Source organism: Lissotriton vulgaris, chromosome 7, assembly GCF_964263255.1.
Source record: "Lissotriton vulgaris chromosome 7, aLisVul1.2, whole genome shotgun sequence".
Lineage (NCBI taxonomy): Eukaryota > Metazoa > Chordata > Amphibia > Caudata > Salamandridae > Lissotriton > Lissotriton vulgaris.
The window spans coordinates 681,202,988-681,229,629 of NC_141695.1; the positions used below are offsets into that span (position 1 = coordinate 681,202,988).

General features: G+C 46.9%; 1 protein-coding gene across 1 annotated transcript in view; it reads left to right on the top strand.

Moving 5' to 3' along the window:
* SUZ12 (SUZ12 polycomb repressive complex 2 subunit) overlaps positions 1 to 26,642 on the top strand; it is a 910,103-nt gene that overhangs the window by 366,951 nt on the left and 516,510 nt on the right. Inside the window, exon 8 of the mRNA XM_086930882.1 lies at positions 6,385 to 6,487. Coding sequence (XP_086787008.1) covers positions 6,385 to 6,487 — 103 coding nt within the window. The remainder of the gene's footprint in view (positions 1 to 6,384; positions 6,488 to 26,642) is intronic.

The window sequence follows — 26,642 nt, forward strand, 5'->3', positions numbered from 1 at the left end:
CACCATCTTCGCACTGATAAATACGCTACACCCAGACATGAAAGCGGCAGCTGGTCTATTAGACGCTGCCAAAGCTTTTGATACGGTAGAGTGGAGTTATATGTTCGCGATATTGGAGAAAATGGGTCTCCCGCCTGTTTGTTAATTGGATTCGACTGTTATACTCACACCCGTCAGCGAAGATTCGCGTCAATGGCAAGCTGTCTAACTCAATGCGTATAGGGTGAGGCACACAGCAGGGGTGCCCGCTTTCCCCCCTCTTGTTCGCCATTGCACTAGAACCACTAGCATGTAAGGTCAGACAGAAATATGCAGATGCTGCGCTACGCTTTCTCCAACGGCAGCTGGGCATTTCCCTATATGCAGACGACATGGTGCTATATGTGCGAGACCCGCTGGTCCATCTGCCCAGTTTGCTACGGGAATATATCCTCTTTGGTAGTTTTTCCGGCCTACAAATTAACTGGGCTAAGTCGCTGATAGTACCGCTAACTGCTTCTACAGAAAGTGGAGAGATAGAATTCCCGCTGGTGTGGCAGAGAGAGGCAACCAAATATTTGGGGATCTGGATACACAATGAGAAGGCAGAGGTGCTCCGACTTAACCATGGGTGCACGCTGGAGAGGCTGGCCACTCCAGTGGAAAGGTGGAGAGGGCTCCCACTGTCACTGGCGGACAGAATAGCTGTAGTGAAGATGGTGGTACTGCCCAGGTTCCTGTACTTGTTTAATTATATACCGATCATATTACCACAGCATTTTTTCCAAACACTTCAGGGACATTTAACAAAGCTGGTCTGGGCTGGTAAACAGTCTAGAATAAGCTGGAAAACCCTCTCCATGCCCTATGATAAGGGTGGGTTTGCCGCTCCCAATTTCCAACTATACTATCTCTGTGCGCAGGCACAATATGCCCACTATTGGTACCATCCTGAGAAATATTTGCGGCATCTAACGGTGGAGGAATGGATAGCACACCCCACCCCGCTGGTTAATGGCTTGCTAGGTCACCAACTGGACCTTTCGCCCACAGCTATGAATCTGATACAGACCACGGCAGTGGCCTGGAGTAAACTGGGTAACCTGGCGGGGAAAGCACCACTGTACGCACCGGCTCTTCCTCTAGAGCAGTGTTTCCCAAACTGTGGTCCGCGGACCCCAAGGGGTCCGTGGCACATTCCCAGGTGGTCCCCCAGCAGCAGTTTGAAAAGCACGGCAAAGTTCCTGGTAAAATTAGCAGTATGAGCAACAATAAAAGTGTCACGAAAATACCAGTGATTAATGTATCTGCTGGAGAGTTGAGAGTTTTGTCCGGTGGCAGCTTTGACTTATCCAATGTAGCACAGAGGTTAATATGCCTACTGCAAAGAATGTGTACCATACATTTTGAAAACCAGTATTTTATGTGCATAGGTCAGTCCGTTACTGCTTTTGTTACTGAAATTCTTTTGTTACTGTGCAATTCATAAGGGACAATCTTTATCTAGCACAATAACCTATAAACTCTCATGAAAGAGCTGCGTGCAAACTGCATGGTACAAGTTAGTAACTTATGTTTTTTCCCAGTCTATAATTATCTGGATGCTGCTAAAATGGTTTATGTGGATGGAAATACATTTTTATTGTTAAAGTTAATGCAAACCACTGTGTTATGTTCTGAATCCTGAGTGTGTGCTTCAACAAACCAAGCACTATTTAAACATGCCTAGCAGTTTGAATGACATGTGAATCCTACACCTTGTAGTCCCCTTTGCCTTATGTAACATTTTCTAAACATTAATTTTCATGTATGATTCATTGTCTCTGTAAAAGTGTGTGATGTAAAGTGCTTTGACATTCTACAATGGTAAAAGAGATGCTATAAAACAAATCAAATACATGTGACCGATGGGCTATGGAGAGATGAGAGGCCCTGTTGGAGGGTGATAACAAGGGAATCATGGAAGAACCCCAAATGTATTTCTCCTCGTTTCGCCAAGTTAAGACCAGGTTTTCCTTGGTCTTAATCTTATGCTGCCTCCTATTTACGTTGGCTTTGTAAATAGAGGGCAGTGTCAAAATCAATCGGTGTTTTGGTGGAACATCCACTGCAACTCCCACTGCCCACCCCTTTCATGCTAAGTATTGCGTGAAAGGGGGGGCTTATTTACAAGGCAGCGCTAAGTCACATTAAGTGGCTTAAAGCTGCTGTGTAAAAAAGGCAAAGCCCCTATCGGCACGGGAACATCACAAAAATTGATGTTCCCATGGTGATAGTCGCTTGTAAATATGCCCCTAAAACCCTTAGTAATTCGAGTATTTCTTTTGTGTGCACATGTGTGTTTAATTTTTTCGAATTACTGTTATAATGTTTTAAAATTAAATCCTACAAATTGCTTGGGGGTCCCCGGCTTCCTGGGTTGACTCAATGGGGGTCCTCCGGAGTCAAAAGTTTGGGAACCACTGCTCTAGAGCATCACCCGGAGATATCAGTGACCCAGGAGGCGGGCAGTATGGCTATGCTTCGCCGAGCGGGCATTAGTACGATGGGGGACCTATATGTAAATGGGATATTTATAGAATCGGAGCAACTGGCAAATATTGCAAATCTGACACTACTGTTTAAATTCACCTACCACAGGCTTAGAGCATCGGTCAAAACGCTTTACGAAGATTTCCCTGTAGAACCTAGTACATTCTCACTGCTACAGAAGATAATCACGAAGCCTGTACGTAGACATATGGTAGCCCTTCTTTATCGAGCAATGCAGAGGGAGATGAGTAAGGAGGAATCCCGAGCTAGGGGACTATGGAATGTAGGATTAGACACCCGTTTAACAGATGCAGAGTGGTCATCTCGTTGTGTGATTACCACGCTCCTCACTCCAAATGGCAACCTCCGAATTATACATCTAAAATATCTACATCAGGTATACCACACTCCACACAAACTCTGGAAAATAGGGCTGCGGGACGTGCATTCATGTGAGAGGTGTGGGGCGGAGGAGGCCGACTTTCTACATCTGGCATGGAATTGTGCACCAGTGCAAGAATATTGGGAGCAGATTGTGGGGGCAAAGTCCAAAATGTTACAAGTGGCACTAGAATGCACAGTGAAGGTCTGTTTACTTGGTATTACCTATGTGAAGCCTGCACCTCTGGAAGTTACTGTACCTTCAGGGAATTTGTATGCTGGTGAAGTACCCGTTGGGGATGTCTAAATGGCATGGTTGGTGAACTCAGCTGCTGACGCCTAACTGATCTCTTAAGTGCAGTTACACCCAGAGGTGGTGTAAGGTTCTTCTATTATTGGGGAGACCTAGGGCTTGGTCTTTTCATCACTGCCAAGAATGCACAACCTGAGCACTTTAGCGCATTGGAGCTCCCAAGAAGGTTCTTTCTGAGGCTCATTCAGGACTCCTTTATGCATTTGTGCTGCTGCCTCTTCTGTTTCAAGTTCCAAGGATCAGGAACAAACATGCCCAACTCATTCAAGTGGCACTAGAATGGGTCAAGAGATTGGGGTACCGAAACTCACTGGAATAAGCTTCTGTCCTCAGATAAAGCTGATGCTTCGGGAGGATCTTCTGCAGCAAGTTGCATTGCAGAGTGCTGCACCCTGGCCTGCAAAATCTGCATCTTCGTGCTTGGAGATTGAGCAAAAGCAGCTGACTGCATTTGAACTTCATGTTAAGGTAGTTAATGGCATATTAGCGTTGAGACATCCCTCTTCTGAAATCTGTGTATGCCTCTGATTAGTGGATTCGTGCACATTCCGCCACAATGGCTAGATGAGTCATCCGACTCCACCTACGGACATACAAGGGGATTGCTAAAGAATTTCCAGATTCAGACTGACGCCTGGAAAATATTCTATGGTAAGGAATGTACAGCTAGAAAGCATCTCAACCAGATAAGGCAGTTGTTCCCAATCTGTGCGCCGCGGCACCCCAGTGCGCCGTCAAAGCTAGTCTGGGGCGCCACACACAGTTTGGGAAAGTTCATAAATTTGTTTGTTAATCATGTCTTTCTGAAGCACAGAGCTCTAGTTTCACTCCCACAGCTGAAAAACATTTCAATCTGTAGTTTGCAGTTAAAATGTCAAAACCACGTTATTTACGATGCTCAAGGCTTAATTGTTATCCTGGAAAAAAAGAATTAATTCACAAATACAAGTTTCATGCTAAGTTATAAAAACATACACAGGCTATCTGAAGTATTCAAAATTCATAAAAGGGAGGCATGACATCTGCAGTAATCAATGAAAGTTGATGATCAAAATCATTGAGATTGCAGAAGAAGAATTTAATATTTTGATGCTTATTTCTATAAAATAAATTAACATTTCCATAATCAACTGTCACAGATAAGAAGTAGAAGACTGAAAGCAAACGGAATTGGTTAGAAGCCGAAGTTCAAACTCACAGGTCAGAAACTAAAGTGCAAAAACCATAGGTCAAAGGTCTGAACAAATGCCCATAAATAAACTAATGTCACGGATGAAACAGAACTTGGAGTCCTAAACCAAAAGAATCAAATTCCAAAAAGGTGGCCAAACCAAGGTGACAGGAAAAACATTGGTAAGGACAGTGTGTAGTGGGAGAGACCTGGGAGGGACACATCTCGGAGCCCAGGGAGGAGCTGGCACTGCACTGATGTCAATGTCATCTTGGAGCTGAGAGAGAGGTTCAAGATGCATGCTCCCCTCATCTCAAAACCCAGAAAGATGCTGAGAGTGTAGTACTGGGAACTAGGAGCATCCTGCGGTGCATCAATGGGAGCCCTCAGCTCTGAGCCCTGGGCTCTCCTGGCAGGTACCAGACCCTCTCCAGGAGGCATGCACACACAGTCAGAAGGAATGATGACGCACACAGGAGGCCAGAACACATAGTCAGGAGGCAGGGACACACAGGTAGTAGGCATTTACAGACTGAGGGCATGAGGACAGAGACAAGATGCAAGAACACGCAGACAGAAGACATGAGACAGACAGCATGCATGACAACACAAAGTCTGGAGTTAGGAAGGAGCAGACAGGTGATGTCCACAAAACACACTCCTAAAGAGTGAAAAGGGAGCAAGCCAGACAAGGGGTTACCTGGGGTCATCAGACTGGAGGCAATAATGTGTAAAAACAGAAAAAACTAGACAGCAGATGCACCGAGGGTCTGAAATAACATTCCTGTACCTATCAGGGCCTCACAAACCCTGCTCAGGAATGACCTGTCCTAAAACCACACCTCTTCAAAGAGCACTACATAACAATGCAGTAACAGTTCATTTCTCCAACAACCCAGTGTCCCTCCAATCTGTTGTTGATACTGCATGGGGCTCAGTAGTGGAGTGGATAGGATTGCATCTATGATACTAATACCTTCATCGGCTTCATCCCAGTTATTTTCAGGGAGAAAATGGAAATACTCCTGAGGCTGGGCCTACATCCCCCAATCGTTCCAAAAAATGTAACAGAATGGGGAGCCGCAGCCAATGCCCAATAGGTCATGGGAGCCGCAGGTCGAAAAAGTTTGGGAACCACTGAGATAAGGTATTAATTAAGGTAAGTAACTTGTTCTTCTGGAGCGGAACAAGGTCTGTGTGGAGCCACATGATGCCGCCTACTGACGCAGGGTACTGCTTTGAAATTTTCAGCTTACAGTCTGACGCCTGGGGAATGTTCAGAGTGAGAAATCTACGGTTATATAGGGTATCCACTAAAAAGATTGTCACCAAAATTAAGTAACTTGTTTGTTGCGTTGATTGTGATTAGCATTCTCTCCCCTATTGCTGATTGAGTAGACTGTTTTTTTTTAATACATATTTCTTTTGTACAAGTGTACAAAAGAAGGCAAAATATTTCTAGTAAATCCACTAGTCTTTCTTCCATTTTGACCATAATTCCCACAATCTTCCAAGATTATATTATTTAGTCTTTTGTTAGGGCTAGTTACTTTCCCGCAGAGCTTAAATTCCTTAGGCAAGTGGCATTTTGCCAAGGTTTGCGATTGCCATAATGGTCAGTACTTGGTGATCTAATCCATTACAGTTGTTGGTGAAACATAGCCTTTGATGTAGTGTATCTTGGGACCAAATTAACAGTTTCCTCATGTTGAAGCACTCCGTTCTAACATTTTCTTCCTTGTTTCTAGTAGTCTTTCTTTTGCTTTTCTCCTGTCACTCAGACTGGATGACATCTCAAGTGTATATGTATGTCCGCAAACTGGCACTCTACGATACAAGTAAATGGAGTCTTCTAAAAGTATGTGAGATCGGTTATGAAACATTTATACAGCTATACATGTTTCTAGGAATCTTAAATACTATCTGATATAACAATTTGAAAAACGTTTTGTTTATTATGATTATTGAATAACGGAGGAAACCAATTTGAAATGTCTTTTTAATGTAGATTTCACAGAGGAAGTTCCAGCAAGAAAGAAACGAAATTCCTCACATCGGGATGATGCTGAAAAAACATTTATAGCTCAAATGACTGTATTTGACAAAAACAGGTAAATCACCCAGCAGTGTTTACATGCTATGTTGTGGTATAAACTCTTTTTCTACTTTTGTTTTGATTCTGCATGACTTTCTGTGTGGTCCATCTTTTTCAATATTCTTGAGTAGGTGATACGTTACCACTGATCTGTTGCTTGTATGTGGCTGTTAGAACCTCTTTTCCGTTGACTAGCTGCGCTCTCCTTCAGCTACAATTCGCAACTAAGTACCCAGATCATGCCACCAATCCATATTTTTTCATGTTGAGGTATGGCACTAGTGCCCTGGCAAGAGGGTTCTTAGTTGTTGTGAAAATGTGAACCACTGTCATCATTTTTGGGCAACTCAGTCAAAAGTGTTACCTTGCCCGTCCTTAGAACCCAGACTGTTATCTTGATTCAGAAGTTAGCATTTTGCTATGCTGAATTAACCACAGTAAATTTTACCTGGCAAGTTTGTTTATTACGCTCTGATGCATCATTGCACATAATATTTTGTGTTATCCGCATTTTGACTCCCCGAATCAAGTAGCTTTTCCTGTCCCTTCACTTTTCCATAGAAGGTGCTATTGATGAAGTGCTGCATGTCTGACAAACTTTAGATGTCACTCCAAACTATTCACCCACTTATACTTTGGGCATTGAGAGCTAGTTGTTATAGTCAAAGGATTTTCCTTCTGAGACATCCTTGTGCTTGTGCTAACATTCTGATGGCATCAGCATGTTAGATGGCTTTCCTCTTTGGTACATCCCTGGGCTATATCTGTCCATAAACAGCTCAACTGAGTTTGGCATATCTCGCTGGTGACTTCCCAACCATAATTTTAATTGATAGTTAGCTTTCTATATCTCATTCCCTATCCATCTCCTTCCATATCCATCTCCAGTTTCCATCTGTGGATTAAGTCAAACTGGTGTGTTTGTATTTGTGATATTTCTAAAGCGCGTTAGCTCAGAAGACAACAAAGCGCTATGAACAGAGAAGAAACTATGATCATTGGCAACTCAAAGCAGACAAGCACACTGTAATGTAACCCCTTAATGGAAGCCTAAGCCACAAAAAGCCATGTTTGAAGTGGCTTACGGAACAACAGGTGCGAGCTCAGTCTCATGATAAATTCAGGGAGGGAGTTCCACAGCCTGGCAGCCACCACCGTGAAGGCACATTCCCCCACCTGGCTTTCCTACATTGTGGAACCGTTACGTTATGGTGTTCCTCTGATCTCAAAGGTCGCCTGGGAACATACCAATTCAGGGTTGTCCTAAGCTAGCGCGATCCCTGAGAGTGGAGGGCTTTATGCGTCAAGCTAAGCGATTTAAAGGACACCAGTTTCCTTATTTGTAGCCAGTGAAGATATCTCAAACCTTTCCTAACTCATGAGTATTTGGGTACTCCCAGGACCAGATGTGCAGCCGTATTCTGATTGATTTAGAGCATGTTTAATGAAAGTTGGTTGATGTTATATACAGGGCATTGCGGTAGTCTAGATGGGAAGTTATGAGTACAATGACCACTAGCACCCTGAGATCTTTTGGAAGAAGAGGCAGTATTTTCTACAAGATAGATCCTGATCATCCAAAAACAAGAACTAACCATTCTCTTGACCTGGGTGTCCAAAGTCAAGGTACTGTCAAACATCACACCCAGGTTTTTGGCTGCTGCCGCTTAGATTGGTAAGGTACGGTGAATATCTGGCCACCAGTGTTCATTCCAGATTGAACTATCCACTCCAAATACCACAATCTCTGTTTTCTCCCCATTCGTTTTGATCCACTTCTCCCGCATCCACCTGCTAATCTCAGGGCCTTCTCTATTTCAGCAAGTTCCCCTTTCCCCCAATTGCGTCTATTGGGTTACTGGTTTTTTTCACGGTATTTGCAGCACCAGTTCAGGCCCTCCTTGCTACTTTACTTGATCATTAAAGCAAGATCCATCCTAACATCTCTAAAGTAGTAAAGCCATTTATTGACTAAGGTGAAACTGGTACCGACCCGTATTAATCTAGATGAACCATGGGATAATAATAGGACAGGACACTGAACGGAGCACTTAGCTGTTTCGTTGAAGAGATTTGGTTGCTTCAATAATATTGGCGGTCATTCCTGTCTTCACAGGTTATCCTGCTTTAGTCTGGCGCATCCCCTAGCATTTTCTCTTCTTAACTCTATCAGGAAACTTGGGCTTTCCATGAAACTGCTATTCAGTGACTTGGAGCATGAAAGTCTCTTTGCTAGCAGGTAATGTATTGATTTCTTAGAGAGAGAAGTCCTAAAAACGAACCAGAACACGGACAAAACTCCTGTTTAGACTGGGAAGCTTTTTTTTTTTTTTAATTTTTGAAAAACTTTATTGTGCAAGTAGAAGCGTACAAATACGGGCCTACAACCAATCAGGCCGGCCACAACACAATATGGGCGCACGAAATCAGAATTGAAATTCTCCAGCAGTTTCTCAGCAGTATATGAACAATCAATCAACATTAAAGGGCCCGATACCACCGCTAGGAGCAGGATGAGTGAAGGTTAATTTTATGATATAGTAGGAAGTATAGCAGGATCAATTGCAACTGTTGACATCTGAATTCCTATGGCGGGCAGTTGGTAAAGCGGCAGTACAAAGGAGCAGTGAGAATCGGAAATAATAGCAACAATTGGCAAAGGCAACGCATAGTTTACCCGTTTCAAATCAGTTCCCACCGCCGCCCACCGTCCACCCGTCACCACTTGAATATGTGCTGGTACAAATCAAAGAAGTCAGAACAGCAACGCAAAGATAGCCATCCACTGTACTAACCCAAAGAAAGGGAAAAAGAGAAGAAGGGTAGACAAAGGGATGGGAAAAACAATAAAGAAAGAACGCAGCGCCGCAGTACGCGCCCCATGGCGAGTAAAGCACACAATACTAGAGACCCACAGTCAGGGTCGAGGCAAGTAAGACGTGTAAGTGTGCTATCATTATCATGAACGCGAGGAAGTCATGTCCTACACTGCCAGCCAACACCCCATGGAGTACGCGCGCAGACACAGCGTCCCGATAAAGGGATACAAAAGAGCCATAGAACTAAGAAAAAAAACAAAAAACGAACAATATACAGACCCCACCCACGCCACCCTGCACCCCTGCAGAAGGCTACGGCCTACCCCCCCGGCAGCGTGCCTGTCGCCCTAAGTAGAACCCGAAATACAGAAGAATCAGAAAGTAAGAAAAGAACACTAAAGACAAAAAGAGGAAGTAAAGGGGGAAGAAAAAACCAGTGGGAGAGGAGATATGCAATCGAACATTCAGCTCCCACCCCCCGCCTTAACACAATTAGAAATCACATCGAAACGAGATAGACTCAAACATCAGGAACATGAAGAGGAATTGGTCATGTTTCAGCTGCGAGCAGTCCTCATCTCCATACATTAATTAGCAGTCAGCCGAGTCAAGGCTGTCTCACCCCTGTCCTCTCCTGATCATTACTTTAGTACACAATAAAGGAGAATACAGCAAGCAGTTAGGCATGGAGTGTACATAGGATCGAAACAAGGCAGGCCAAGGGTGCAAAACAGGGGATCCCAGTATCGAGCAGCAATGCAAACTATGGCGGCAGCGGACCAAACTGGCGAAGAGCCACGTCAGGAGCAGCAAACAGCGTGGGTGCAGTCCCGCCGACCAAAGGGGGGAGGTGTCCCCCACGGAACAACCGGGGGACCTCACCAAAGCAGTTCGAGTCAAACAGCCGCCGAGTACTCCAGCCAGACTGACCAGGACGGACCCCGGCGTGGGGCCCTCACCCACGTCCGCCACAATCAAAACCTCCTGGAGACTCGAGGCAACAGACGTATGAACTCTAGGATGAACGGCGGCCGCATTCCCCGCAACAGCCGGGAGAGACAAGTCAGCACACTCCCTCAGTCGGGCCGCATACATGGGGGGTGGTCCAACAGGCCCGGCGGCCAAACCTTTATCTTGCACAGCTGCGTCAAAGGCCATGGTCCCGCGACAGGAACACAGGGCAGCGAAGACATCGCCAATCGTGGGCTCACTCCCACAATCTCCAGCCATCGTGCTGTTCGACAGACCAGATTCGCCGCCCCCAACAGGTCCGAGACCCAGGGCGCCGGCCGCCATTTTGTCGGTGCAACAAGGACGCTCCGTTCCTCAACCCTGGACCGGGCCGTCGAACAAGGCCCAGCGGAGTCTCGCCGGGTCCCGCTAATGGCAATCTTGGTGCAGAATGTTGGGCCGCCAAGACACAAGGGGTAGCCGGCGCCACCGTCTCATGGGCGCCGCCCGCCGATTCCGGGCGAAGGGCTTCAAGATGGCCGGACAGAACAACAAAGGGGGGACAAGCCTCCTGTACGGTCAACCCCCGTCCGAGGCAGGCCGCGCCCCGCAGCTGAGCCCCCGGGCCACCTGATCGGGCCCGGTCAGTCGCCACTGGTTCAATCGCACAATGGCCTCTTCAGCCGACTCCTCTCCTCCACCGGGGGTCGGCGTCGATACCCCGCTCCGGCCGACAGTTGCAGGCGAGTCCCCGGCCTGCACGCCACAGAGGCTCCGGAGCAAACAAGGGCACAGCTCAAGATCTGCGGCACCCAGGAGCTCCCGGGACAAACGGTGAGTGCAAGCAGCCTTTCACCTTTCCATATTCCGTCGAGTGAGTCTCCTCGGGGCAGGATGAAGTACAGGATTTACGGTTCAGGCAGGAAGGTTGACGGAGCCGAGCTACAGTGCGGCCATCACGGTCGCGAGCTTGGCTCCTCCCCCCGACTGGGAAGCTTTTTACTTTCCAGGCAGATCGTCCCCTCCTTGCTCAGTGCAGCAGCAAATATGTTTCACTTATTGGCTATAAAAAGTATTCCTCACTTTTCATTGAGGTCAGAGATCTGTCACCTTTGACATAACAATCTCTTGCGCATCTGAGTCATTTCTTACTGAGTTGCGGTAGTAGAGTTATCCCCTATGTGTTACACACTGTAGATGGACAGCAGGGATAGGCATCATTTCAGTGAACTGTTTCTGGACTAGTGTGTACTTGTCTCTTCTATTGTTTACTTGTCTGATATGATTCCACTTGTCTATCTATGCGCTGTCCTGTATGTGATACCCCTACAGTGTGTACAACACTGCTGCAACCTCTCTCTCTTGCAAATGACCCTGCAGCTATCATCAATGACCTAAATGCTGACTTCACTTGGGTTATTTTGGAAGATATTAATATCTGTTACCGTCCCATGAAACTCAGTCATTGGGTGAAAGCCTAATCTTGCAGCCACTTCACTCAGTTACTTGGACTAGTGGTGGGTTGGAATAAACCCTAATTTGAAGACTTAAGTTTCTATCTAGAAGGTAATGTGCCTACAGGTCATGAAACAGGAAACCTTTTCACTATAAAAATGCCCCAAGCATTTTGTGATGCTTGTATGCTCACGAGAAGGGAAACAAGGGATAAAAAGCGAAGTTTGTACATGGAGATAAGGGAACAGGAGAAACGTGGGGAGGTAAACTGCTTGGATAGTACTACCCTGACCAAATCACATCTAAAGAAAAACCTTTTTACTTTGCATCCAAGTGCATTGTTTGCTTCTGATTTAAACTTTTAACTGCATATACCTCACCTTTAGAATATCCCAAGGTGCCATTCTTGTTTTAGCAAAATTCAATGGCACTGCTATATGCTTGCAGGTGGTGTCATGTGGGTCTATCCTGATTCAGTAAGTGACTGATCAGAACTATGTATAAGCATTACAACTGTGTGCTGTTATCAGTTCCTTTCTTTGAGAGCCTTCCGTTGTGGATCTGGAGCTCTGCTCCCAACTTTTGTATTTAAGATTTCTGGCTTTTACGTGCATGGTGCTAATGAATGATGTATTCTCCTAAATTTACAGTTTTGAAGCCATGCCAAGAGTATAGGAAGTAGCTGTTGGTTACTGAACTGTGTGCAGTATGTTTTTAGTGTCTGGGCTCCAGTTAATGACACTAAGCTATAAGACAAGTGTGCCCCAAGGCAATTTAAGGCCAAGAGGTGAAGCTCTAAATCGGCAAACAAAAGAACAGGTCATTGTAGAAGCATAGGTTCTCTTCCAGGGGATACTAATCAATAGTTATATATATATATATATATATATATATTTCATTCGAAGGGGTTCCCTACACAGAGTAAAGTCCCAGGAAACACACAAAAGACTCGCACTCCAGGGTCCGTGTTCACAAAGCGTTTATTGGCGACGCGTTTCGACCAAGCGGTCTTCTTCGATGGCCAGCCACATAAACAATCACCATTTTAAAGTGCACGAGGGGAGTAGTGGAAACTGACATAGGACCACAAACCCATTGAAACTACAATATTCGTAAAGACTACAAATGCAGTGAAGGAAAGACCCAAAGGTGCACAGGATTGTAAGACCTTGGTGCTTGAAATTAAATGCAAGTGATATTTATGATGTTTAAATGAATAAACAAACAATTGTAAATTAAATATTTACTCTACAACAATACATTCACATTTCATTGCATTACGGCCAAGTGGCCTAATTATAAGCACTAGATCAGTGTCTACATATTCGCACCACATTGAGTCCATATTTACAACTACATCCGAAGTACTAAACTTGGGGGCCAAGTGGCCGTTCGTTAAGTCTTGGCATGGCGAATCTATTACATACTTGACACTGGGTCAGTCCATTTCATTATGATAAGGGGGGGGAAAGGAAATAGAGTTTGAACAAAGGACACATGAGTTGCGGCCATGTGGCCAGTCTTTCTATCTAACTGTTAAACAAACTTCCAAGAGAATATATCCGAATATGTATGTCCTATGGGATGGGGCTAGGTCATAGGGAGTGGGGGGATATCCATGTTTAAAAAGCCAATCCAGGGAAATGGCTAAATGTAAACAAAAGTGCTAAAATCAGTCTTTCAGCACCGTGAATTGTCAAAAGGTGAACCCTATACTAACTGTTGAGAGGCTAGCAGGACCTACAACAAATGTATAAATTGGGTGTGATTGTGCAGTTAAAACCTGGGGTAAGGTAGTGTGTCAATGAGGGAAATTATAACTAGAGTGATGTAGTGATGGGTTGCTCATCAGGTGTGAGCTACCCCATGTGCTTGACCTTGTGGGTCGTGAGGAGGTTTTTTTTTTTTTTTTTTTTTGGAAAACCTTTATTTGTAATTCAAAGTACACCGCTATTCAGCTGTACATCCCGGAGGCTAGGCAGCATCACAAAGCAACACGGGAGTGTGCACAAAACAGTAAAAGGAGCAGTCAGGTTTAATTTTATATATTATAAAGTGAACTAAGTGAACAAAGTGAGAGCCGAAAAGGGACAAGAAGAAAGAAGGGAAAGGGGAGAAAGAGGGGGAAGAAAGGGAGAAAGATGGCAAGGCAGAGGAGCATAGAAGAGCGGTAAGGCACATATCCAGGGGGAGAGGCGGGAACTTCCGCATCATAAAATAACCATACCAAATAAGCACACATGTGTACGGGGAGTAAGAAACAGGATTACTTCACGTGAAAACCTGGGTGGAGGGATCAGCTATGGTGAGAGACGAATCTCCGGTTGGACTACCTCCGGGGGCATACAAATATCACCTCTTTACGCATTCCAGGCCCCCCAGACCAGCCCCCACATCTTGGGCTTACCCCGGGCTAAGTAGACAGTCTTCTCCCGGAGCATGCACCAGTCCATGTTGGTTTTCCAAAGACTCACAGTGGGGGGGGGGGTCGGAGCACCCCATCTCTGGGCAATGTCCCTCTTGGCCACCATATTCCCCAGTGTGACCCATCGGGTTTGAGCGTTATTGTAGTCATTCGGACCCCACACATTCAGCAAGCAGCGTCGAGCTTCCGCAGGCAAATCCACACCAGTCACAACACACATAACCGCATGCACTCGTTCCCAATAAGAGGCTATGGCATGGCACTCCCAAATGGTATGCATAAAAGTGGCCAGCAAACCACATCCCCTCCTACAAAGGCCGTCCTGGGAAAGCCCCATACGAATCAACCTGGGGCCAGTGACATACACCCTGTGAAGTACTTTCAGCTGGACCAAGCGCAGTCTGGCCGAAATTGCCACTTCCTTAGGGGAGGAAACCGCAGACTGCCAGTCCTCGTCATCCATCTCAATCCCATTATTCATCCAGAGGTCTCGTACTTTCACCAGCAGGTCCGTCCGAACATTGATAAGTTTTTTGTAGGTCAGGGAAATGGCGCTCTCCGGCATATGGCCGTCCAGCACCCTGTCCTCCAGCGGGGATGACTCGGGGACTTTCTCACCTACAGGCAAGGAGGACGTAAGGGCATGCCTCAACTGCGCGTATCTAAAGTATTCCGTGTCCCCCAGTTGAAATTCAGCCTGTAGAGCAGCAAACTATTTAATTTCCCCCCTGGCCATCACATCCGCCACTTTGGAAATTCCGATAAGGTCCCACCGATCAAACCCTTTGGAGTGCCACAATCTCCCCAGCAAGTCAGTCGTAAAGGGGAGTAGCCATGGTGAGCCTACCCTTCCACCCCAATGTCTTCGTAACAGCCCTCCATAAATGCACTGCGGTCCTGGTGGGACCAGTCAATTTTCGGTCCAGAGATCCAGAATACAGCGCTCTGTAGTACATCCCGTCGTTCATGAGCCAGCGATCCATGGCATACCCCGGATTAACCACCGGTCCGTAGAAGCCATGATTGATGGCCGCCAGTTGGGAAGCCCAGTAGTACCGGCGTACGTCAGGCAGGGCAATACCGCCGTCATACCACGGAATGGTCAGTTTGACCACGGCAATGCGCGGCCTTCCGTCTCACAAGAGGGTACGCTGTAAGCCTTCGATCTCTCTGAAGTATTTAGAAGAGACTGGGTCCTGCGTGTTTTGAAGCGCATACAAAAATCTCGGCAGGGACATCATTTTGAACAACGCCGCTCGGCCCAACAAGGACAGTGGCAATCTTTTCCAACCCTCCACGTCACGCCGAAGGCGTGCTAGAGGAGGGAGCAAGTTTTTGGTGTACCGTGCCCTGGCATCCGTTGAAATATAGATGCCCAGGTATTTGAAGCCCTGTTGCGAGACCTGTATTGCACAGCCCCTAGGGAGACGTGTAGTGTCCCCGCGGAGCACGTAGAGGTAGGACTTGGACCAGTTGATGACCAGGCCCGAGTATCCACCAAAGGTACCCAGTACATCAAACACCACAATCAAAGACCGACAGGGGGAGGTAAGGTAAAGAAGAATGTCGTCCGCGTATAGCGAAACACGATCTTCAAACCCCGGTGACCACTTGATCCCATTAATATCAGGGTGAGTGCGGATCCAAGCGGCAAGCGGCTCCAGCGCAAGGGCAAAGAGGAGCGGTGATAACGGGCAGCCCTGTCTGGTACCCCTGCGCAAGGCAAAGGAAGCTGACAAGCGGCCATTGACCGTTATGTTGGCCATCGGGGAGGAATAGAGAAGCCGAACCCAACTGATGAAGTCAGGGCCGAACCCAAACTTAGACAGCACCGCCCAGAGGTAGCTCCATTCAAGAGAATCAAACGCCATCGTCGCGTCCAGCGAAGTCAGGACAGTTGGCTCACAGAGCATGTGTGCCCGCGCCATGACAGCGTGAAGTCTTCTAAGATTAAGGGCAGTGTTCCGGTGAGGTATGAAACCGGACTGGTCTGGGTGGACCAAGTCCGCGATCACGCCCACGAGTCGATTGGCCAGCAACTTAGCCAGGATTTTGGGCTCGGCATTCAGCAATGAAATAGGGCGATACGACCTACAAAGGTCTCTAGGCTTCCCCTCCTTATGGATGACCACAATGGTGGCCAGGCTTTGATCCAATGGAAGTTCACCAGCTTCTCGGGCTTCCAAGAACATATTCCTCAGGGGCGCGGCAATAGTGTCTGCTTTGATTTTATACAGCTCCACCGGGAGACCATTGGGACCTGGAGCTTTCCCGGAGCGCAAGGACCGTATTGCCAGCGCCACCTCGTCAGCCGTGATGCCCCGGTCCATGTCGTCACGCTCAGTATCAGACAGGCAAGGGAGCTCAATCCCCTCTAAAAGGGAGGCCGAGTCCGATTCAGTCAGAGCGGAGACTGATGTATAAACCGTCTCAAAGTGGTCAGCAAAGGCCGCTGCAATAACAATGGGGTCAGTAACAACCAGACCATCATCACCCAGAATCTCAGGCACCACACGGGAAGCCAACTCCTTCTTGTCTAGCCAGGCAAGGAGTTTGCCCGCCTTGTCTCCGGCGTCATAAATCCTCCCTTGCTGTTCCCTGCCCATCGCCTTGGCAGCGTCAGTGGCAGTGGCTCTATATTCCGACTGCTTCAGGGAGAGGGCATGTAACAGTTCGGGTGTCGGTCCCTGCGCCAACTGGGAGTTCAGTTCTGCAATATCCGACTCCAACCGTACCATGTCCTCATCCCTTCGTCTGCGCACCTCAGCTATCAAGGAGAAAGCCTCTCCTCTAAGGACAGTCTTAAAGGCCTCCCAGAGGGAAAGGGCCGACGTTACCGTACCTGTGTTCTCAACGAAGTACAGATCGATAGCTTTAGCAAGGAGGTCTCGAGTCTTGGGGTTGCGGAAATACCAGGGATTGACCGGCGCCACCCTGGTCGCCGCCGCGATGCCAAAGTCAAAGGATACCCAAACCGGAGAGTGATCCGATATACCCCTGGCCATAAGGCGAGCCCCAGAGACGGTCTGTGCCTGAACCGCGGGTGTCAAAATGTAATCAATTCGAGAAAGACTACCGTGGGCCCCCGAAGGGAAAGTGTACTGTCGTTGAGCGGGATGTAAAAGTCGCCAACAATCAATAAGGCCCTTAGTGCTCATGAAATCCGGGAGCCATGCTTGCGCGCTGCGTAGATCTCTGGACGGAAAACGATCCAAAGTGCCCGAAACCACAGAGTTAAAGTCCCCGCCCAGTATTAACAGCCCCTCCGGGAGGCCCAAAATGGCGCCTCCAAGATCCTGGAAGGTAGCCGTTTGCAAACCCGGGGGGACATAAACAGAAACCAAAACCAGGGTACGTCCCTCCCATCTGCTCACCACGGCAACATAGCGACCCCTATCATCAACCACTGTTGACTCCACCTCCAGGGGAAGAGACATGCGCACCATTATCCCCACCCCTCGGGATCCCGAGGAGAACCCGGAATGGGCCACCATTTTTAACCCCTTCCTGTTGAGAGCCCTACAAGTATTGCCAACGAGATGAGTTTCGTGCAGGAGGATAACATCGGGAACACAACGTTTAAACATTTGTAATACAACACCACGTTTAATACGATCCCCCAACCCATTCACGTTCCAACTAAGCACATTCAAATTCTTACCCCCCATCATCAAAGATGCCCCGTCCCAGCCATCCCCCCCAGAAAGCAGCCACCGATTTGGTGTATTCAAGACAGTAGCAGCCTCGCCATGAGAGAATTAGGAAAGGAAAAGCAGAAAAAGAACACACAAACCAACCGCCCCCCACCCTGCACCCCTGCATTAGACTATAAGCCCCCCCAACTAGCAGTGTGCCTGTCGCCCCGTGTAAACTAACCTACAAAAAGCCCCCAGATGAGAAAGGAGACATCCTATCACCCCCGTTACCCTCCAAAGTTGAGAAAACAGGAGAAATAAAAAGGAAACAAGAGTCAATGAACGATGCCATCCGCAGAGCCCATCGCAGAAAGAAGACCAACATGGTAAAGTTTATTCCTGGGAACCTGGGCCGCCCGACGCCTCTTCCTACAGATCCTCAGGGTTAGTCCGACGCTGAGGCAAAGTGTCCAGCCAGTCCCCCGCAGCATCTGGCAAATCAAAGAACAGCGTCTGATCAGCATGTTCTATTCGAAGTTTCGCTGGATAGAGCATGGAGTACCTCAACCCCATCTCCCTCAGTCTGCGTTTAACTCCCATAAAACTTTGCCGGCGTTTCTGTACAGCCTGAGTGAAGTCGGGAAGAAATTCACTTCAGCATTCTGGAACTGCAGCGGACCGCCACTTCTCGACGCTTGTAGGATTGCGTCTCGGTCCCTGTAGTTAAACAGTCTGGCGATGATGCGGTGCGGGGACGCACCCGACTTCGGTTGGCCACCAGGCAGTCTATGTGCTCTCCTGACCGAGAATAACTTACTCAGGCCTCCGGGCGCCAAGTGCTTCACCACCAGTTCCTCCACAAACAAATCCGCAGCGTCCTCCTCCGCACCCTCCGGCACACCTGTAATGCGGACGTTCTGGCGCCGTGCCCGTCACTCAAAATCATCAAGCCGGCACGCAAGCATCAAATTAGCGGCCTTCAAGTCACGAACCTCGGTCTGCACGTCCGACATATCAATAGTCAGACTCGACGTCTTGATGTCGAGTGACTTGACCCTGTCGTTCGTCTTACCGAGGTCGGCCCTGATGAGGTTGAGCTCGATCGTGAGGGTATCGACCTTGTTGGACAGCGCTTCATGCTGTTTATGCATCTCAGCCTTCACGCCAGCAATGGCTCCCATCACATCCCGGAGGGTGGGTTCAGTATCTTCCGGGGACACGTCCCGCGGCGGGTCCTTGGTATGGCCCGATGCACCTGGCGAACCTTTAGAGTGAGAAAATCGTTCAGGGATGGTGGACTGCGAGTGGGAGGGCTTCCTGCTGACCCTCGGAGGCTTCCCTTTGTCTGGATCTCCTCTGCCCGCCATGTTGGGCGACTGGGTCGTACGATCCAAGAGGGGGCAAGCCAATAACACCACCTCCACTCGATCGAAGTCAACAAGTCCCGTCACCGTCCCCAGGGGACAGCAAGCCTCCAGGGAGGGCAGTATGGCCACCGGACCTTGCAAATCAGTTAGCCCCACTCGAAATGCCACTGCACAGGGGCTCCGTCACCGCACCAACAATGCCAGGCAGCTATGGCGTCGTCGTCACCAGGCTTCCCGACGGTGTAACTCAGTGCAGGAAGCTCGGATCTTCAATCTGAAAACAGGCGCCGCATCAGCATAGTCACCGCAACTGATTCCCACCGCCATAGGACAGGATAGTTGACAGGATCAGTACGGAGGATCGAAGGGTCTTCGGAGCTCCGAGCTTACGCGGCCATCTTGGTTGCCCGCGAAGCTCCTCCCCCCGAGGAGGTTTTCTTGATTAAGCTTTAATGTGAAGCTCCCAACCCCACATCTGTTGACAGAGAGAGCCCTCTCTGAAGGAAAGTGTGAGTCGGACGTTGCAAACACAACAGCTGGAAAGAGGTAGGGGTAGAGAAGAGGGTCAGGTGCAAGGATACATAGACTGTTAAGACCTAACATAGGGTTTTCAGCCAATATGCACATGTAACTCCTCATACTCATTCAGGCCAAAGGGGTTTCTTGAATACAGACGAATGATGTACTGGGATTCCACGACACGTAGCTGTTTGTCTGTTGCCCCCTCTTGGGTTCGCAGGAATTCTGTCAATGCCAAAGAAGGAAAAGTGATTAACATCGCTGTTATGGAAGCGTAACCAGTGGCGCGCAGTGGCATAGCTCATGTCAACATTCTTAATTACCCTCATTTGCTCCAATATACGTTTCTTTATTGGGAAGATGGTGCTCCCAATGTAGAATTTTGCACACGGGCAGACAATCACATACACACGGTGGTCGGTATTGCAATTCATGAATTTCCCAATCACCTCACTCTTGCCTGTGGGAAGGGGATAGGACTTGACATTTTTGCTAGTGGCACAGGCCTTACATTTGCCACATTTGTAAAAACCTTTCTGTGCTTTCAGCCAATTCTTTTTCGTCGTGGGTGCCTCGAAGTAGCTCCTTACTAGCATGTCCTTCAAAGAGCGTGCCTTTCTGTATGTTAGCTGTGGTTGTTTATTGATCACTTTTCCTATAACTGGATCACTCTTTACAATGTGCCAGTGCTTCTTCAGTATGGCACGTACTCTGCCTGCTTCTACACTGTATGTCGTTATCATCCTGACATTGTTAGATCCCAGGTTCTCATGATCTCTCACTGTCTTTTTGGTTAAGAGTGCATCCCTCTTTCTTGCTTTGGCCTTCTCTTTGACCACCATCAGTACCTGGTCAGAATAGCCCCTGGCCTTGAATCTGTGTCCTGGTGGTCTGCTCTTTTTTGAATGCCGCATCTGAGCTGCAGTTGCGCGTAGCCCTCAGGAATTCTCCATATGGGATGCTGTCCTTGAGGTTGTTAGGGTGGTGACTTCTAGCATGTAGTATGCTGTTGACTGAGGTGGGTTTCCTATATAAGCTGGTTTCGATGGCTCCCTCCACAACTTTTACTGTTATATCTAGGAAGTCCATTTCTATTTGGTCTGTTTTGTTGGTAAATTTTAGATTGACATCATTCCTATTGATGTTAGCAAGGAATGTGTTCAACTCAAGTCTGGGGCCATCCCATATCAGGAAGATATCGTCAATATACCTGGTATAGAAGGCAATGTGACGAGTGAGATTGGTGTTTTCCTCTGACCATAGGACTTGTTCCTCCCACCAACCCATCAACATGCAGGCAAAACTGGGAGCAAAGCAACTTCCCATCGCCGTGCACACCTCTTGTTTAAACCAATTGTTATCAAACAGAAAGAAATTATTCATCAGACAGAATTCCAACATTTCAAGCAGCATTTCAGTTTGTTGTAAAAAGAAAACTGATCTGTCCCTCAAAAAATGTCTACATGCTTTCAAACCATCAGCGTGTCTGGTGCACGTGTACAGTGAGACCACGTCTATTGTTACTAACCAGAAACTGTCCTCCCATCTGATACCCTCTATTTTGGTGATGAAATCCGTACTGTCCCTGCAGTACGAGGGGAGGTTAAGGACATATGGGAAAAGAAACGTGTCAAGAAAAATAGATGTGCTCTCCAGAAGACTTGCCTCCTGTCTGTACAGATTTACATCCCATAAGACAACATTCCCACCTTTGTCAGATGGTTTGATTATGCAACAGAGGTCAGCATTAAGTGTGCCGAGGGCTTTCCTCTGGTCTTCCGAGAGATTATGCGCATGTCTGTTCTTACTGCTCTCCATAAAGAGAGAAGATCTCTAGTAACATCATGGAATGTCTCTAGGTTGTCATGTGGTATGATGGGATTGAAAGTGGATTTGGGTCTGTGATTTGTCACACTTTGTCCTCCTAGCGACAAGCCCATCCTGTCAAGTATCTCAGTCACTCAAACCACTCACATCTTCCCCACACAATTCAAGCGCGCTTGCCAAACTGTCAACATCCTGTATTTGTGATACATTAGACACCTGTGTGCTCCAATCTGTATCATTGCTCCTTTGCTCAAGAGCCCGTTTTTTCTTTAGAGTAAATATTTTTATTAACTTTAGTTTGCGAACAAAAAGAAATACATCGATTCTAGTTTGGCTATAAACGAAATTGGCCATCGGGCAGAAACTCAAGCCCAACTCCAATACCGATTTCTCTGTCAAAGTCAAGGTGTGGGAGGAAATGTTAATGATAGTCAAATTGGGCTCACCCATCTTTGCTGCTTGGTCTGTCGTTTTGTTTTCCCATGCAACATTGTTCCTTTTGTGCTTCTTTCCTCCGCTCCTTGTGAATTTCCTCTTGTGTTTACGCCTCTTCCTCTTCCGTATGACCGCTCCGGTGGTCTGGCCCTGAGTGTCATTGCCGATTGTAAAAAATCATATTCTTCCAAAGGTTTAAAGGAGAGCAGATTCCACCCGCTTGTATCCAATACTTCATCCATATCTGAGTAGGTTTCCGAGCCTGATTCCGATACCGTGACGTTGTGTTGTTTTGCACTTGCTCCAAGCTGTTTAAACTGTCTAATGGCTCCATCGTATTTCTTGCCAAACGTCAAGATCCGCCCACTGGCATAATCCTGTTTGTCCCTCAGGAATTTGCTTTTCTTCTTTTGCTTGATTTCATCTTCGTATTTATCAAGTCTCTTCTCCATTTGTTTGATTGCCTTGGTTATTTCATCTTTTGCGTCATGTTCATTAAGTTCTTCCTTAAGTTTGCCAATGTCTATGATGACCTGTTCCAGTTCCATGGCAGCATGTGTATATGTATATGTGTATATGTATATATGTTTATATATATGTGTGTATATGTATATATGTTTATATATATATACATGTGTGTGTGTGTGTATATATATATATATATATATATATATATATATATATATATATATATATATATATATATATATATATATATATATATATATATATATATATATATATATATATATATATATATATATATGTTCGAGGCATTTCAGCTGCAGATCTTACACTGCATTAGATCGCCACCTGGTCTTGGGCTAGTATGATTGCATATTGTTGTCGTCTTGGAAGAAGTCTTTGTAGTCACGTGACTCCTCCCTTGGACGAAAGTGCGCATGGGCGTCGGCTCCATCCTTAGATTGTTTTTTTCCGCCACTGGGTTCGGATGCAACTTTTCCGCTCCGGTTCGAAAATCAACTTTTCGAAGACTTTGACGCGCAAAACTTTTTAAAACTAACTTTAACTTCAACATACATAGACTCGACCACATCACTTCGATTCCGGTCGTCGACGCGGGCCGTCGGGCCTACCAACGCGGTGAGGCCTACTCCTCATGGAAAGGACACCATTCAAAAGATGCCCCAAGTGTGGCGCTAAATTTCCACACAGCGACCATCACGAGGTGTGTAACCTGTGTTTATCACCGGAACACGACGAGTCGAACTGCACAGCTTGTGCGTCCTTTCAATCCAAGAAGAACAATCGAGATCGGAGGGCCCGGCGAAACGACATGCAGAGATCAGCTCCAGAACCGGTGGATATCTTCGACGAAGGTCCATGTGTCCCCGAGGAAGATTCTGATGATCTCCAGATCGTATCTGAGGCAGACGACTCCAATGACTCCATACCACCAGGTCAATGCAGGAGTACGACTGCCCCTACGCCAGCCCAACCAGATTAACCAATGGCTAAGGTCAAAACTCCGCCTTCGGGGCCCAGTCGAGACCGAGACATTGCTTCTAAAGCCCCGCCATCAAGCACAGCTCCGAAGAAAATATTAAAGCCTTCTGGTAGCTCTTTACCGAGCAAACCTCACGTGCCGATTTGACCAGCTCCCTCTGAACCGAAAGAAGTCCCGGTTCCGAAAAAGACCCAGAAACCTTCGACTCCTAAAGACAATACGGCACCTAAACCAATGAAACCTGCTTCCACCCCAAAATCTTCGGTGCCAAAAACCACTAAACCGGTTTCAGATGCCTCCAAGTCCTCGAACCAGGCCTTGAAAACGATACCTTCGGTACCGTAAACGACACCACAGGACTATACACCAACTCCTAAGGCTAAAGACAAACAAAAGCGGTACAAAAGGGGGTGGTGATGGACGGAGCATCTGAACCAATCAAACACTCACACCCAGTCAAAAGATCTGGGTTTCACCGTTCTTTAGCCCACTCTGCCACCCCAGTTCAGACAGACGGTGATGGATTAAACCCAGGTCTTTTGACTGGGTGTGAGTGTTTGATTGATTCAGATGCTCCGTCCATCACCACCCCCTTTTGTACCGCTTTTGGCCGCCATAAGTGTGGCAGGGTATGCTCAGACGTGAGTCCCTTGCTCACTTTGCCACTGGATTCTAGCAAGCCGGGCTGAAGACGGCTGGAATGCCAGAAACCAGTCCTCGGAAGCATGTTTCCGGTCCAGGGAAGACATGGCTTGGCAGTTCGGGCTGGACTGTTCCCATTAGGCACAGGGTCAGACTGATTTGCATATAGCCATGTCTGAACTGGGGTGGCAGAGTGGGCTAAAGAACGGTGATGGATTAAACCCAGATCCTTTGACTGGGTGTGAGTGTTTGATTGATTCAGATGCTCCGTCCATCACCACCCCCTTTTGTAAAGACAAACAAAAACCAGGCCCTGAGCTGAAAAAAATCTGCGCCGAAAGCAATTTCTGAAGAGCTTTTCAGACCTGATCCTCTGCAAAAGAGGATATACATAGATCCAGAAACAGGACATGATTTCCACCACACCACACAGGAAGAGGAAATCAGATACAGCACCTACACCTTCAGTGCCTGTCAAGAAGACGGACTCTGCCACATCTCCTATGCACCCTTCTTCTCCTGTATCTCCCTCTCCTGCTATCCCTTTAAACATTTCACCTCACAATTCTCCTATTCATTCTCTGCAACATACACCTCCTCAGGATGCTGATGATGATCAGTATAGCATGAGGGGAGGGAAAGACCCAAATGACCCTTTTCCCTACCCTACAGGTTAACCAGACTGGGAGTATCCAAACTCACAGGATATACCAGATATTCCTGACCCACATATATATCCATCTAAACCTTCTCCTCCAGAAGACAATATTTTGTTTGGTCACTTGATTAATAGGGCTGCCATCTACCACAATGTCACCATGCATTTAGATGAGTCAGAAGAGGACTTCTTAGATACACTTTTGAACAATCCCAGAAATCTGTGCAAATACTTACAATGATTAAAGGAGTCATTAAACATGCACCAGAAGTGTTTAAAGATCCTGTACGGGCTAGAATCTTAAACCGAAGGATAGAGAAAAAGTACAGAGCAGCTCATGGGGATCCTGCTTACATTACAAGACAGCTACCCTTAAACTCCCTAGTAGTTTCAAACGCTAGGAAAAGGGCAAACTCACAAACATCAGTAGAAGCACCACCTCCTGATAAAGAATCCAAAACCATAGATGCTTCAGGGAAAAGAAAAACTGCCCAAGCTAGTAATGCATGGCGCATTGCTAACACACCGGCCCTCCTAGCAAGATATGACCGGGGTCACTATGACCAGCTAGAGAAGCTCTTACAACATCTACCTGATCAATATAAGGCACAAGCAGATTACCTCATACAAGAGGGTAAACTTATATCTAATGCCTCCATCAAATGTGCACTAGATATAGCAGACACTGCATCCAGGGCAATGAACACCAGTGTCCTTCTTAGACGTCACGCGTGGCTACGCATTTCAGATTCATGCAAGAGATAGATACAGACCACTATCTTAAATCAACCATTCAACGACCAACAATTATTTGGTCCAGAAGTAGACACAGCCCTTCAAAAAAATGAATAAAGACAGACACAGACAAGTCTATGGGAGCTCTGCAGTCCACCCAAGCTAGAGGCTCCTTTTGTTGCTCCTTCTACAGAGGAGGCTCCAAACAAGCTGGAGCAGACAATTCACCTTCCTTCAAGACAAACACACAAGCATCCTGTAATAAAGGATACTTTAGAGGGGGCTACAGACGTTATAACAATAAGGGAAGAGGTCGAGGTAACAACAATCTATCCTTTTCCACCACTAAACAGTGACTTCCTTCAGCACCCCCAACAGCATATCACTCCTGCAGGTGACGTAAATAATTAATTTACTCTCTTAATTTCTATGCAAGTAAGTACTTAATCAATAATAACTCAGATCGGAAGAAAGAGACAGAGTCCGTGGTGTTAGAGTTCTTAGGGGTTTTATTCCTTAAAAAGGAATAGTCATGGCCAGGATATCATGTTCTGACCACCACAGGGGTGTCAGAAGGGACAGAGCGCTACATTTTATTAACAGTACATAGCTTATATACTTATTTTACATCATTGGAAACAGTATAGAAGGCGTAACAGCTGAGAGAAGACAAGATAACAGTATACACGTGGTACAAGTGCGTAATCAAGAGGCGTGAACTAGAGGCGTGTGCTAGAAACGTCACAGGTAGGTGTCACAAAAGGGGTGGCACTAACAGGAATGTTGCAATGTCAGCAGAAATCGGAAACTTGGATGCGCGCGCAGCTGCATGACGTGTAATTAACGTGAAGCTGGAGGGTGCAGTGGGACTTGACATTTACACTGACGGAAAGAGACAGAAGTCTGGCATGTCAGATCAACTTGTGCTTCTATCATATCTGGTATCTGATGTTTAGGAACTAAGCTATCTGGGCGGAAAGGTCTCTAGGGCAGAAGCTATTCTATACTTGCTGTGAATGCGTGTATAAGCGCCTGAGTGTCTGTATGAGAAGCGTGGGGGCATGGGCCTTCCATGGGAGCATGGCAACCGAGGCTATGAATTACTTGAATTACTTGCATAGAGACAGGCCGGCCCTTTGGCTCTGCAGCTGAGGAAGGATGTTTACTGAAACTAGCAGGCAGGAATGTATTTTCGGGGAGGGAAACAGATAACTCGAAGGTTATAGTCGATCTTG